The 14182-nt window shown below is 42.7% G+C and overlaps 2 protein-coding genes across 2 annotated transcripts in view; both read left to right on the top strand.

The window, feature by feature from the left end:
* Positions 1 to 4096, top strand: part of GCC2 (GRIP and coiled-coil domain containing 2) — a 32001-nt gene extending 27905 nt beyond the window's left edge. The window contains exon 23 of the mRNA XM_085320795.1: positions 401 to 4096. Coding sequence (XP_085176921.1) covers positions 401 to 471 — 71 coding nt within the window. The 3' untranslated portion in view covers positions 472 to 4096. The remainder of the gene's footprint in view (positions 1 to 400) is intronic.
* Positions 4097 to 10381: 6285 nt separating this feature from the next.
* The window catches only part of LIMS1 (LIM zinc finger domain containing 1), a 76323-nt gene continuing 72522 nt past the window's right edge, over positions 10382 to 14182 (top strand). The window contains exon 1 of the mRNA XM_085320843.1: positions 10382 to 10746. Coding sequence (XP_085176969.1) covers positions 10709 to 10746 — 38 coding nt within the window. The 5' untranslated portion in view covers positions 10382 to 10708. The remainder of the gene's footprint in view (positions 10747 to 14182) is intronic.

Genomic DNA, 14182 nt, shown 5'->3' with positions numbered 1-14182 from the left:
ATCCTTATTAATGTGGGATATTTTTTCACTGATTATTAGTGCTTAAAAGTAATGCTTTGCATGAAAGGATTTGCATTTGGAAAGATAAGAGGTAAATTATATCCATAGAATCGGGATGTTCTGGTGCTGTTAATGAATGCTGACTGAATTTTTCAGGGAAAGCTGATAAGAATTYTAAGAAGCTCTTTAAAGTACCCAAAATAAAGTGTACATGATGGTAAAAATGCATGTACATGACTTCAGTAACCTCAGTGTGAGTACTGAGTGTTGTTACCTTGTCAGCAAGTTTACAAGGACAGCATTTGAAAACTGACAAAGGGGAGAAAAAATCAAGGTCACTAAACCAAATAATTGAATGTCTAGTTTCATAAACTTAAGGTACGTTTTTCTTTTCCTTCAGGTGACGAAGAAAATACCTCACGGTCCTCTGGGTGGGCTTCGTACCTCCACAGCTGGTCAGGACTTCGATGAGACAGTAGAAATACCCATTTTTTTAAATATATTCCACAGCTGCACAAACAGAAATCTTAATGTAGAGGAGTAACTCATAGGAATTGTAGCATTGACCAATATATTTTTGTTTCCCTGTGTTATTTTGAGCTTTGTAGACTAGTCTAAGAAGCCCTCAGTTGTTCTGAAAGACTGTCCTGTTTTATGTCCTGACAGCAGTGATCTACTTAGTTCTCTTGTAAGYATTTWAAAAAARAGAAAAAAAGATGATGATCAGAAGCATATGAGAAGYGACAAATTGATTGTAAGTTATTTGGAAACAGAGTTTGACAAACCTGTGAYGGGTCTTGTGATACTGGTTTAAAACATAATGTAGTAACTGGAATAACTAGACTTTTAGACTTAAAGCATTTTGAAGTGTTCACAGTTTTTCACRTATTTGCTTTCAGCTTACTACTCTGTATGGTTCATGCTATTTTCTGCATGTTGAAGAAGCTAAAAATCAAGGTAATTCCTCTCTGTAGTGACACTTAAATTCTTGAAAGATCGTTTCCAAGCAGAAATRATATTTTCTGTTTTGAGCTGACTAAAAGCTTAGTCTTGGTTATGCTTTTGTGCTAAAGGTTAATTGAAAATAGGAAGGTGAAGGTCTACAAAATGTTGTATTATAAAATATAATGCTTGACACACCTAAAGTGTGGTACTGTGGTAGAGATCAACAGCAACTGTRGAAGTCTCAGGATGTTACTGCGAGAATCAGAGGTCATAAGTGAGCTGTAACTTCACAAGAAGGGGCTTAAACTGTGACTTTTAAACCTCAAGCTGAAAGTCACAAAGACCGGGAAGAAGCATAGCATCACTCTTTAGTGATGCCTATGCTTGAGTGAAAAGACCACTTACACTGACTTAGTCATACAGAGACAGTAAAGGAAGAATCTCAGTTTATAGGCCAGCTTCCTAAGAATAATTTCTGAGAGAAAGGAAAAAAGCATTTGCTGGTAGGTACATGATTGAAGAAGTCGCATCCTTCTCTCTCACTTCTCTGTGTTTACACACATCTTCTTTGCACAGCTTGTTTGCACAGGTGATTTAGGCTCTGTTCCAGGTTCTTCAGAAGAAGAAGGAAAAAAAAAACCATCGCTGCTATAGAATATGAAMACAGCACTTTTTTCTTCAATCTTCTTTTTGTGTTTCTAGCCTATGCTACCTTTCACTATCTTAATTTATTTGTATATTAGTAAAATATGTACACCTGCTTGTACATCCTGCTCATCTTTCAACTGGAGTCTTTTAATTTTTTTTCATCGCTCTTTATTTTTCATCTCCTCTGTGCTGTTTTACAGTGTTAAGTCATTCCCTGGAATTTAAACTAAATTGTGTTCTTTCTTTCCTAGTTGAGGCCCTGAGGAAATCATGTTCACTTAAATATTACCTTATTCAGGACTGAGATTAATCTGGACGTAAGAGCAGAAAAAATTAGCCCACTTTGAGAATAAACTGTTCAGCAACTGTGCTTTTGGCTTCTTCATTTTTTGGCTTTGTATGTATATTTCAGCACTTAGCTGCAAAGCCAAAGGTCTTTATTTGGATTAATTATTTTCTGCACAGTTTTAAGTACCTTCCCTCCTCTAACTGGAAACATTTGGTGTGGACTTTCAGATCACAGAACTGTCATTTGGGAGAGCAGGGATGAGTCTCTTGGGCATCTGCAGGCTGGAAAAATAGAGCCAACATGAGGCTACATTCAGGCCTTCTTTCACTGCTTTTGAAACCATAACCRTATCTTCAGCATTGATGACTCACTCCATATCTCAGATGTTTAATTCCAAACTCTATAATTTGCCTCTGGATTCCATTAATGTTATTTAAAAGTGTGCCAGACCAGAGCTAGAGGAAAAGGGGTTTCAAATATGCATAAAAAAATAAGTGCAAGTCATTGCTGCTGCAGTTTTAACAATGGAAGCACATGAGTGAAATGGTATGACTTTTTTTATTCAAATTCAGTTTGTTGCTGACCTGATTTAGTCTTTTCTGCGTGTCTGCTCAACTTTCAACAGCTGTGACAACTTCTTTTAAAATACACATATTTCAGAACTGTAGATTATTTAACATTGTAAACTGTGAATAAATATATATAAGTATCATATATCCCTGGCTGTATTTAATACCAGTTGCTCATTGACTTTTCTTCAGGTCGGAGTTGCATGCTCACTRATTTTAGTAGATCTCAAGTATTATACTTCTGAATGTAATGGACACCTCTTGCATTACTATATTTGTTTTTTACTTCGGAAGTTTAAGGTCTTGAAAGATTAATGTAAAAATATTTTAGTAACTATAGAATACAATTTAGTAGCAGTTCAGGTTGCCAGAACTTGCCTTTGTGGCAACTGTCTGAAGAAAGCAAATACATCAAAGTCTAAAATGCACTTGCAGTAAATGGCATAGAATGTTGACTGGAAGCAGGATTATTTTGCATAGTAAACATTTTATATTTCATATATTTGCATTTGTAATATATAGCACTCTAGCTGTGATTTACTGTCAAAAAGTAATCTAAAATTATAACTCGTACTGTTGCTCCTTGGCATATTGTGGTGCTCTTTCTTGGAAGAGCAATGTGGCTTTGTTTTCTGGTTTTATGATTGTTTTTTACAGAGCCGTAGTTGTTAGGATGTTTCCCAGAAAAAGTAGCCCATGCCCAAAGAGTTTACAAGCTTAGGACCAAATCTTACTCTTCTATCAGCCTACCTTCAGCCCAACCTTAAGGAGATCACAGACATTCTAAAAACAAACAAAAACAAAAACAAATCCTCTAGCTATTGTCGTTATGTAGAGTATATGTAGAAAGCAAGTAAATAACCAAAAATGGGAGGGCTCCTGAGTTCCCAGGCCTGGGTGTGCACTGTGGCTGCACTCTGTATACTGGCTGCGTACGTGTACTGGATTGGCAGCAGTATATGCCTTCTGTGTTCTTGCCTTCCACAGAACGGATAGCCATCTGTACACGCTAGATATGCTCCAAAAGAAAAACAGGAAGGCAAGAACTTGTAAGGCTGTAGTGTAGATGTGGTTAGTTGGATTTGGGGTTCAGGGAACGGCSAAAGGGAACCAGTATTAGAGGTCATACATTTGGGGGGGGGGGAAGAGAGGTGCTTCCCCCTCTTTTCTCAAAGCATAATTGAGAGGCTATGTGGTTAGATTCCATTCTAAATTCTGATCTTCCGTATCTTCCTCCATCCTTTTCCTCTGTGTGTTTTCTTTTTTTTTTTTAATCTTGAAATTGTGGAGAGATCTTTAGAAACTTGTGTTTGTAAGGATGTTCTGAGAAGTTCTGAAAGCAGCTTTACTGCCTATGCTTTGACTTGTGCCTTGAGTTCACCTGGTGCACCAATACTTTCTTAACTTCACCTAATAGTTCTACTGTTGCTGGTACTGTGAAAATGCCTTTCAGAACCTTGCAAATAGTGGTTACCTCCCACTAACTGAGACATCAAATGTATAAAGAGGTAAAAATAAGTATTTGTTGCAGTAATTTCAGAATTATTAGTCTGACTGTATAAAAAGTGGTTTGGTTGGAAACATGACTCAAAGCAGTGATATCCTTTCCATGTGGCATCACTTCAATAAAATTCATCTTTACTCAGCTGTGTACCTCTTTTGTTTTGTCTTCCCCTCAAATGCCTGTTCTTAGCTGAGAAAATGATAATTAGTTGATTTGTTTCAAGGCAGAAAATARGGGGATATTTACTGTAGTATTTATCAGAGAAAAGAGTGTATGGATCTACTGTAGAAGGACCACTGTTGTAGCAGTGCAGTCTTTACTTTTGAACWCAATAACCATGTTCTATATTTCTCTACTGGATACAAGAGAAATAAATAACTTTTTTTAGAAAAAACACAGTTTTCAAAAAAGATGGCAGATTTAGGTTATTTCAGATGTGTTACTAGATTGCTAGAGATAATATCTGACATGGAGGGGGAGGAGGGATGCAGAAAGTATTMATATGCTTTTAAAAAGGTTTGCATTTAGATTTTTCATCTTATAAATCAGCAACATTGAACATCTTGCTAATAGCACTCAACTTTGAAGTAATTCTTGTATGTAACTACCTCTTTTCTAATTCCCTGTGATGCTTTCTGGATATCTACATAGCCATCCTAGGGCAAAAAGATAATAGTCTACAAATAAATATGTTGGTGCAAACATTTTTTTTCACAAGTGAGAGCTTGATGTGTTTCTCTCCTCAGCAGYTTTTTTAAGGTATGATTATTCTACAAACATATGGTCATGGAGAGGATGATGATGTGAGAAAAGGTGTTGACATAAGAACAAATGGGTATAAAACAGTCAGTTTAGAAAGCGTGAAGTTTAAAGTGAATTTGTAACCTGAACAGCTTCCACATAAATACATACGTGCTTAGAGGAAGGGAAAGAATATTCTGGCTACTGTTGGAACTGAACTTAATCTGTAATATATTGGCTTGGAAGGGTGAGAGGGCAGATTTTTGCAGCAGTTCAGGAGAGTTCTTCCAGCCTCATGTTCCTCTGGCTCATCCTGCTGATGAAAGCTGGACTAAATAATAAAGATAGAGGAGAGTAAAATAAAGTAGAAATATACAGCAATTAAATACTCATTGGTATTAACAAATAACTTACTCTATTTGCTAACAGTTGATTGCCTGTAGGCTTCTTGTGAAGAAAAAAGGCTAAAAATAATCAGTGTTAGCACTAATGTGCTATTTTGGGCATAGTCCCAGTCCTTTTATAATAGTCTTTCAAAGTGTTTTAAACTCATAGGCAGTGGATAGCAGCTCTATATACATATAAGGCTCTTTAAGGTTGTTTTTTATTATTATTTATTTATTTATTGCTTCTCTTGGAAGCCTTAATGGCTTGAAAATTGAATTTTCTTCTGAGAACACTCAAACTTTTTCCTAAGTGGATATACATGTTACTTGGATTTCTTGTCCTTTGTAGCATATAAAACATCTGAGATTAAAAACCACGGAAACCATTATATAATACCATAAAAGACTTTCACCTAAATACTGTTTTACTGTCATTATTCCCTTTTGAGGAGTTATGTTGCTGATGCTCAGCATTAGTTTTGGCAATGCAGAAAGCTAACTATAGCATTTTGACATTTACTATCTAAATATTTATATAGAATAGTTAATGCCTCCCACTGTGAGTAGTCACATGATTTACTTAAACTTGCAACCACAGCAGTCTGCGTTAGGCTGGCAACCTTTGCACGAAGACAGATGAGTGTCCAGTCAGCGCCGCAGGCAGGGCACCGCAGCCTCTGGCAGGGCGGACAGAGAAGCAGCCAGAGGCAATAAAACTTTAAAACAGCTCCTGCTGCTAATATGATGACTCTGTGTCAGTGCCCTAACATCYCTACCAGCCTGCCTTTGCCGAAACTGGTTAAGCCAGTTGTTTGTGAAAAGTTAAATAAGGGATGGTGGATATATACTTTTCCTGTAGGAGGACAGATTTTTGTAATGTTCTGTGGAGGACTTGGACACTGACAAAGGACTTTAAATAGAAAAAATTGCATGCTTGCATTACATTATGAGTTGTTTTTTCCCCTGCTACTTATCCCAGCAGCAGGAGTTAGCCAGCTGTTTGACTGCCTCCTGTGCTTCCTGACCCTTAAGGCACATTTTCTCTATTTGGAGGACTTYAGCATCAAGCCTCCAAATAATCATTAAAAATAATAAACATTCTGAATKAGCTAACAGAAAGACTTGCAATCCTGGACTCACAACAGGGAGCATTATCTGTTGCTATTTGCATATACAGTTGTAATTTATTCCMTCAAATTGTCCACCTCTCTGCAAAGATTTATTTTCAATGGTGGTACCATGGATCTTGCAATAGATAGAAATGCCTGTGCTAAAATACTGTCTTTATGCAATAGAAAAGGAAGGGATTTGTTAGCAGGAGCTGCCATCAGGTGTGCTCCCTAGCTTTTCTAGATGAACAGTAATAGTTTTGAAAGACTTTTTTCTGATGGGTGGGTTAGGAATTTGGGGTGGTTCAGAAGTAATTTATTTTTTATGATAGGTGGAGCATAATGAGAACAGCATGATGAATAGAAAGGATAACTGTACTAAATAAGCTTTTTATAGCTTTATTTATGACGTTGAACAAGGTTTCTGTTTGGAATAGACACGCTGAACTTTTTTTTAAAAAGCATCACTGAAAACAAACATTTGTTGACAATTCTCCACATTTCTCTGTTATATGCAAGTTGTATACAACTTTATCTAAAAATGTAAGCATAACATCACGAAGACTAAAAGTCAGTGTTACTTTTGAAAATACTGTAGGAATTTTGGCTTTTTCTGTAGTCATTAGTGTTTCCATCCAATTGCTCACTTTGTCATGAAGCAGAAATTTATACTGCTAAATACAGAATTTAAATGATTAATTTTGCAGATTTTTGAGACTGGCAAAACTGATATGCATGTTCTTGTACTGTTACCTCCCCATCCTCCAGGAAGAGGTGAAGCCAAATATGCTAGAAGTCYAGCCAGGTTTTGAATATCTCTGAGCATGGAGATTCCACAACTTTTCTGGGCAAACTGTTCCCAGTATTCCAGCTGGATCCAGCGCTCTAGTGTAGCCTCACCAGGGCTAAGTAGAAGGGAAGGATCACCTCCCCTGACCTCCTAATGCAACCCTGGATGGCGTTGCCGCCTTTGCTCTGAGGGCATGTTGCTGGCTCRTGTTCAGCTGGCTGTCCACCAGGACACTCAGGGCCTTCTCTGCAAAGCTGCTTTTGCAGCTGGCTGGCCCGCAGCCTCTACTGGAGCATGAGGCTATTTTTCCCCAGGTGCAGGACTTGGCACTTCCCTTTGAACTTCATGAGGTTCCTGTTGGCCCATTTCTCCAGCCTAGAGAGATCCCTCTGAATAGCAGTACAACCATCTGCTGTATCAACCACTCCTCCCAGTTTTGTTTTCCCAAATTTGATTTTGCTTTAATAAGGAAGTCAAAGTGATGACTAAAACAAGTCTGTACATACTCTGAGTAAGCTATATGCTATTTTAAAAAATAGCAAAAATATTTTAGAGATCAAATAGTGATCAAAGTTTATTTGTTCCTACAAATAAGCTGTAAAGAAACTATTAATGCTGAGCAGAAATGTGAAACCTAAATAATTTGTTAATTGTGTATTAATTAAAGGTGTTGCTAGGAATGTTCAGTTGAATGCCTTGTGTTCAAAAATTATTCATGCTTAAATGATCAGAAAACATTCAAGGATGCCTTTGCTGCTGCTTTAACTTCATCGCTTTGAAGGTATGAGATGAAGAACACTGACAGTGTTTACAGTTGAAATCCATTGATTATATTAAGATAAACAAACATGTAGCTGCTAACAAGTACTCAGTCAGTAACAGCATGAAGACGAATAGCATCTGCCGTTTCATGAAGTTCTGAGAAAAAGGAAAAGCTAGAGCAAATACGGCAATCTGAAGTTGACAGGAGACAGGACCCCTGGTAGTAAATCCTAAATTAGGTCTTTTTTTGCTTGACAGCCTCTGTGTTTCTAGACAGAAGCCTTTTCATAAGGAAGATCTACCAAAAGCCTTACTACAGCTGAAGAGAGATAGTGAAGATTATACAGCGATAGTGAATTTTTCAGTGTCTGAGCTCCTATTTACTCTAAGTTTCTACATATCATTACGACAAACCCGTAAAATACTTTTTCAGGTAATGAAAAAGAACTTAATGTAAAGATAGTGATGCATGTGATCACAGCTGTCGCCCTACTGCTGAGACAGGCCATTGAATTCTTTCACCAAGCAGTGTCTGTCTTGTCTGCCTCTCCGGGAACCTTTCCTTCCTCCTTTTTTCCCCATGCCTACAGCAACAGTCTTGTTTCTTCGATGTCAGAAATGCTGATAATCTGTATAGCTCTGAATGCACGGAGATTCGACATGGTCGTTTCTGCCATTGCTTTTAGACTACCCACATAGTACTGCATGTTGGCATTTTAACAATAATGGAAGAAGAACGCTTAAAGTGCTCTGGAAACAGAACACCACAAGCATACGTTGAATTAAAGCTGTTTTTTACTCCAGTCTGGTATGGAGGATGAAAGTTTTTTTTTTTTTTTTTTAAAAAAAAAAAAGAAGAAAACAGGGAAAAAATATAGGATTAATGTTGTCATCAAAATGCTGGTCTGGAGCCATGTAAATTCTTGCTCTGCCACACATTTCCTCTGTGAGCTTAATTTCCATTTCTCTGTCTCTGTTCCCTCGTCTGCTGGGGATAATGGCACTTATCTTCCTGATACCAAGTACATTAGTAGAATGTCCAACTGAAGGACGATTTTGTAAGCAGAAATAAGGCAGATTACCGTATATATATTTTTTTAATTGCATTARAAGGAAATGGTCACAGCCTCTCATTACACTGGACTGGAATAGGTGGCATCTTTCCCTCTGAGTTTGTGGTGTGTGTTTGTGAATTCAATTAAATCAACTGCCAGAGTAGTCTGGACTACGTTTTGCAAGTTAATCAGAATGCCAGAGTGCTCTAATACCATGTTATAGAGAATATCAGGAATTGGGATTACTAATGCAGGGGAAAACAACATGAAAACGGAAATGAGACCCTAAAGTCAAGAGGCAAATTCTCTGTGAAGTGCAGAGGTTTGGGAGGCAATCACTGATTTGCTAAAGCCCCTTGGTACAGCACTTTCCGAAGCTGTCAGTACTGCGTGTTTGATGCATATACCTGTTTGGAGGAGGCTCTCACACTCCCTGTTAGTCTGAGATTACATTGCTAGCACGTTATGCTTTAGGGCTGTCATTTCTAAAGCCACTGGCAAGCATGGTGCAAAATTCACTTGCTATTAAATCTATTAATTACTTTCTAAAGGAAGCACCATAGAAGCTGTGCTCATTGATGTGCCCTGGCTGTTAATTGATWTCTTGGGGTTTGCTGCCCTTTCAGTCCCACGTGTACCACCATACGGGGCAAATAAAGCTCTGCCCAGGTGCCTTCGTCTCCATACGGTGCTCTTCCTCGGCACTCAGCACCTGGGGGCCTGCCCCCAGCAGCTCCCTCTGAGAGCTGGGATGTGGGAGGCCCCTAACTCACTTCAGTCAACATGAGGTTAATTAAAGACATTCGTGAAGCTGCCTACAAGCAGCGGACTGCCCAAARTTGATTAGGAAAAGCCATAAGGGCATTAGTACTTTCAGCTGGCACAGAACGAGTACTCATCTATATAGATAATACAAGGAAGCCCTGCTGACAGACTCATTAAAGTGAGTGCTTTTATTTTTTTTCTTTTTTCTTTTTTTCTTTTTTTTTTGTGCGGGGGTGGGGCATAAACCATCCCTTTCCTTTTCTGAACCATATAGTTTATTTTGCCCTTTGTACAGACAGGCAGTCCCTGCAATGCTAATGTTTTGCTATGTTTGGCTTCCTAAATGYGGCAAGCAAAGCCGTGCCATGCCAAGGAGCAGCTAACCAGCAAGCTGGCAGTCTGGTGTTGCTATATTYCTTTAAAACTGCAGTACCACCCAGATCCAAACTTGCTTATTGTACAGCGATCAAACATCTTCGGGGAATCATTCCAGCACATTTAGATTCTTTTCCTGGTTAATAACGGACACTGAAAYAGATGTATTTCACAAAAACGTAGTTCAGGTTATGCCTTCTGTTGTGTACTCATTTGTACCTGCCCACGTGGATTTTCACCTGCCTGGCCTATTCCCCAGGTGTCCTGTCCCCTTACGAGATCTCTTTAATCTTGGCAATCGAATATTACCAGCTTTTCATTTTATCACGCYGCTTCCTTGTTCTAAGGGTGGTAATATGAACAGCTTAGTAGCTTTTTTTTTTTTCTCTCCTTCTTCCCAACAGACTGTTTTAATTTGCTCGTTAACTTGCTGCAAAGTTGAGCGGTTGAGGAGGAGGAGGTTGTTTCTGTGCGGGCGAAGCAGGCCCTGTGCCTTCAGGTTCGGGGCAGCTCCTCCGACGGATCCCTTCTGCTACTCCTCGCCTTGTGCAGGGGGGTGCTGCGCCCCCTCGCATCTCACCGCTGCTCGTTTTAAAAGCAGCACTGACTAAATAAACCGCATTTTCGCTCTGGCAAGGCACCGCGGGCTCCCGGCGGCGGCGGGGCGGTGCCGGCGGCGGCCCCGCGCCATTACGGCCCGTCGAGGCTCCTCCTCGCCGCGGCCGGCGGCGGGCGGGAAGGCTCCGGCGGCGGCAGCGGCTGCCGGCAGCATGCTGGGGGTGGCGGCAGCGGCGGGGATGACCAACAGGTAGGAAACCCGCGGGGGGCCGCCCGTCCACCCGCCCGCCCCGTCCGCGCCTTCCCCCCTACCCGCCCTGGCCACCCGCCCGCCGCCGCCGCTTTGTCTCCGCGGCGGCCCGGCCGCTGTCACCAAGTGCTGCCCGCTTGCTCGACCCCCCCCCCCCGCTCAACCCCTCGAGGGGGTGTTGGGGGGCCGTGTCCTGCCGTGGGGCGCGGGGGCGGTAGCGGGGCGAAGCGGCCCCGTCGCGGAGCGCTCAGGGGCTGCGGGGGGGGCGCCGAGGTCGGGAGGGTTGGGGTGTGTGTGTGTGTGTGTGTGTGTGTGTGTTAAAATGTGGTGTAACCCGCGGTGTTTGGGGCCTCTCGGCAGCGCAGCGCTCCGCGGGGCTGCCGCGCGGAGTCGGTGCTCTGGAGGCGGGCTCGAGTTTGGGCCCCGCTTGTGTCCCGGCAAACTGGGAGTGAAAGGGAAAACTCCCGTTTTTAACCGAGAACGGGGGTGGGTGCAGTGCCGCTTGCAGTAAAAGGCATCTTTTCCCCGGGGGGGGGGGTGTTTTAAGGCTGCGGTGCTGAACAGCCCCGGGCGCGTACGTGCCGGGTGCGATGCCGCCCGCTCGGTGCGCGTCCCGCGGTGGCGGGGTGGCCCTGCCGCGGGGAGAGGTTGGTGGCGATGGGCTGCGGGGGCGGGCAGGGCTGACGCGCTGGCTGCCCCGTATTTCGGATGGGAAGGAATATCCCGAATTAAAGCACCCTGCGCGCGTTGTGCCGACGCTTTGCAATCTGTTTGTGTTGGGGGGCGGGTGAGGGAAGGGAAGCGAGGGGGTTGGCATCTCATCCCCGYGGCGGTGCTGGCCTGGGCCGCCATAATTTGCTCCTTATGTCTGGGTTTACCAAGGCATGTATAGACGATGGATATTTTTTTCCCTCTCTTCAGTCACTCGGACTCCCGCTCGCTTTCTTAGCGGGTCGCAGGAGCTTCCTGCACATTGGGACCGCTCAAGTGGCAGCGTTGGCACTACGAGCGCGCGTCCGCCCTGCGCGCGTTGCACGGGCAGGTGCTTCGGCGGCGGCAGAGAACCTGCCTCGCCAGGCAAATAGAGCAGTTGCATATTTGGCACCTACCCTGCTGAAGCYGTCGGTAAGCAGGCCAGCCGGGCTGCTGGTACACGCTTACCAGGACACGAACCAGGCTGCGCCCCCGGCACGGTTAGAAATGCGGGGGCAAAGCCAGCTCAGAGYTTACGCGCGCTGGATCTTGCCGAAATGAAGCTCGGCCGGGCTTTCTGGTGGGAGCCCACGGCCGCACGGAGGTGCCCGGGAGGAGGCTCCTTCGGCGCGAAGCAAAGCGCGGCGGGTCCCGCAGCGGGCTGGCTGGCGGCCGGCCGAGGTCCCGTTGGATCTGCGCTCCAGGCGCTTGGAGTCGTCGGTTCCCGCAGAAGTGCGGCTGGGAGGGACGCGGCGGGCAGAGCTCGCCCGGCGTTGTTCCCGCAGGGAGAGCYGCTTGGGAGCGTTGCTGGCAAAGGGCTGCTTCTGTAGATAATCCCCGTTTGTTGCCATCAAAACAAAACGGGAGGGGGGGGGATTTGTGCAAAATAAACTTTTGCTTCAGTGGGATGCGAGGGGAGGAAATGCAAAATCAGGGTGTCTTCTTSTTTTGACTCTTTGAAAAAGAAAATGCTAGAAATGCAAATGTTTCACTCAAAACGACTTTTTAAACAAATACGAGCTGATCTCAAAAGCTTCCACATACTGAAACTCCCAAGCGATTTCAGGTCCTGCCTTTTTGTTCTAATTTAGGGAGTTAACATAATCTTGAGTTTTAGGGAAGAAAAAAGAGGTTGCTATCCAGATTCTGTACGTGGGCTAGGATCAGACATCTGGTGAGCAGGTATGCGTACAGGATTCTTTATTGTTCTAAGCAATGTTTGCTCTGAAATACTGTCCTTAATTAATTAATTTATTTGTATCTCTGTCTTAYGGAGGATTTCTGAACTGTGATTGTCGCCACTGTTGTTGTTTTGCTGCTYGCAGCCTGCTCCTGTGACCTGAAGGCTGTTACCCAAGGGCACTGGGCCCTGGAGCTCGGTGTTGAGGTGGCAGAGCGGACGGGAGCCTAAGGTCCCTCACCGGAGAGAGGGTTTTGGCCRGAGGGGAGACGTGCGGTTTGCCTGATAACTGCAAGGACGTTGGGGAGCATCCTGTCATTCAGGATTTTGGCTGCGCTTCTTGGTGCTGATATCTAGTTGGTGTAATGTTTGCTCGTTATATGAATATCCTCCTATTGAATCAGGAAGAACCCAGACTTCAACATCTGAATGCAAGATGCAGTTGTGAGATGTTTGGGTCGAGAGTGCATGAGGTGTTGGAGGCAGGAGGAGAGGCAGAAGAAACCACAGGTTGAGGGTTTTTTGGCCACCAGTTTTTCCAACTAGTTGTGCTGAATTCATCTTGATGTCTTACTGTTGCAGTAAGTTTCTCATGGCATTCAGAGAAAAATATTATTTGGCAATTCAGAGTAACTATTATCTTAAGCATTTGTAATTTTATAATGCAAAAAAAAGTTTTTCTTACAGCAGTAAATACAGGCCAACATGCATTAAAATACTGAACAAAGAGATCTCCTCTGTATTTGAAGAATAATTGTATTTGAAAAACCAATATAGACTAGTTTGGCTTATAGATCTCGAGCCACTAAAAAGTAAACTGTGAACCTGAAGACTGTAAGTACTTTAGAGCATTTGCTTTTGAATGCCTTGATAAGGGACTCCATAAATAAGAAGCTATATGTGATACTGCAGTAAAATTGTAATTGTAAACCCACAGGTCTCTCTCTTAGAACTGGCTCCATATGGTTACTGCCAAGGAACCATTAATGGCCCGTAATATCCTGAGGATGGCTTGCATAGTTAACACACTCTTTTTCAAGTCGCAATAAAATATTTATTATCRAAGCACTTACGGCAAGCTTTTCAGCTCTCACCGAGTGTGTCACGTTAGACATCCTGCTTCGTCTGGGTGTTGTTCTGTTCCAAATCCCATTTGAAGGCTTCTCACGCCACAGTTAATGCAGTCTCTTAATATTTTTCAGTGCGGAGACACTTTAAATATTTTCTGTGTTAAAAGCAGCTTGATTGTTGGAGGGAAAGTTACTTATGTAAGGGYTTTCCGTTGTGGCGAGTCCTGTTGACAAGGAAAATCGAAATGACAGTTATGTTTTGTTAGCTGAAGTCTTTTATAAGCCGCCCGTCGTGTGAGTAATCAAACAACCATGTACGTGGTCTTTTGTTCTTATCATTTTTAGTGATCTGTTGCAGTGTGCCTCACAGGTACAACTGCAAGGAGGGAAGCTCTGGTGCTGAGGCAGAAATGTTGAGGCATTACAGGAATGAAAGGATGGGAACATGTTAATTTAACTTGACGACGAGAGAAAACATAACATGGGACTGTAG

The sequence above is a fragment of the Rhea americana genome, unplaced genomic scaffold (assembly GCF_003343005.1).
Source record: "Rhea americana isolate MKP2758 unplaced genomic scaffold, rheAme1 scaffold_66, whole genome shotgun sequence".
NCBI classification, from domain to species: Eukaryota; Metazoa; Chordata; class Aves; order Rheiformes; family Rheidae; genus Rhea; species Rhea americana.
This window is presented reverse-complemented; position numbering and strand designations above follow the sequence as displayed.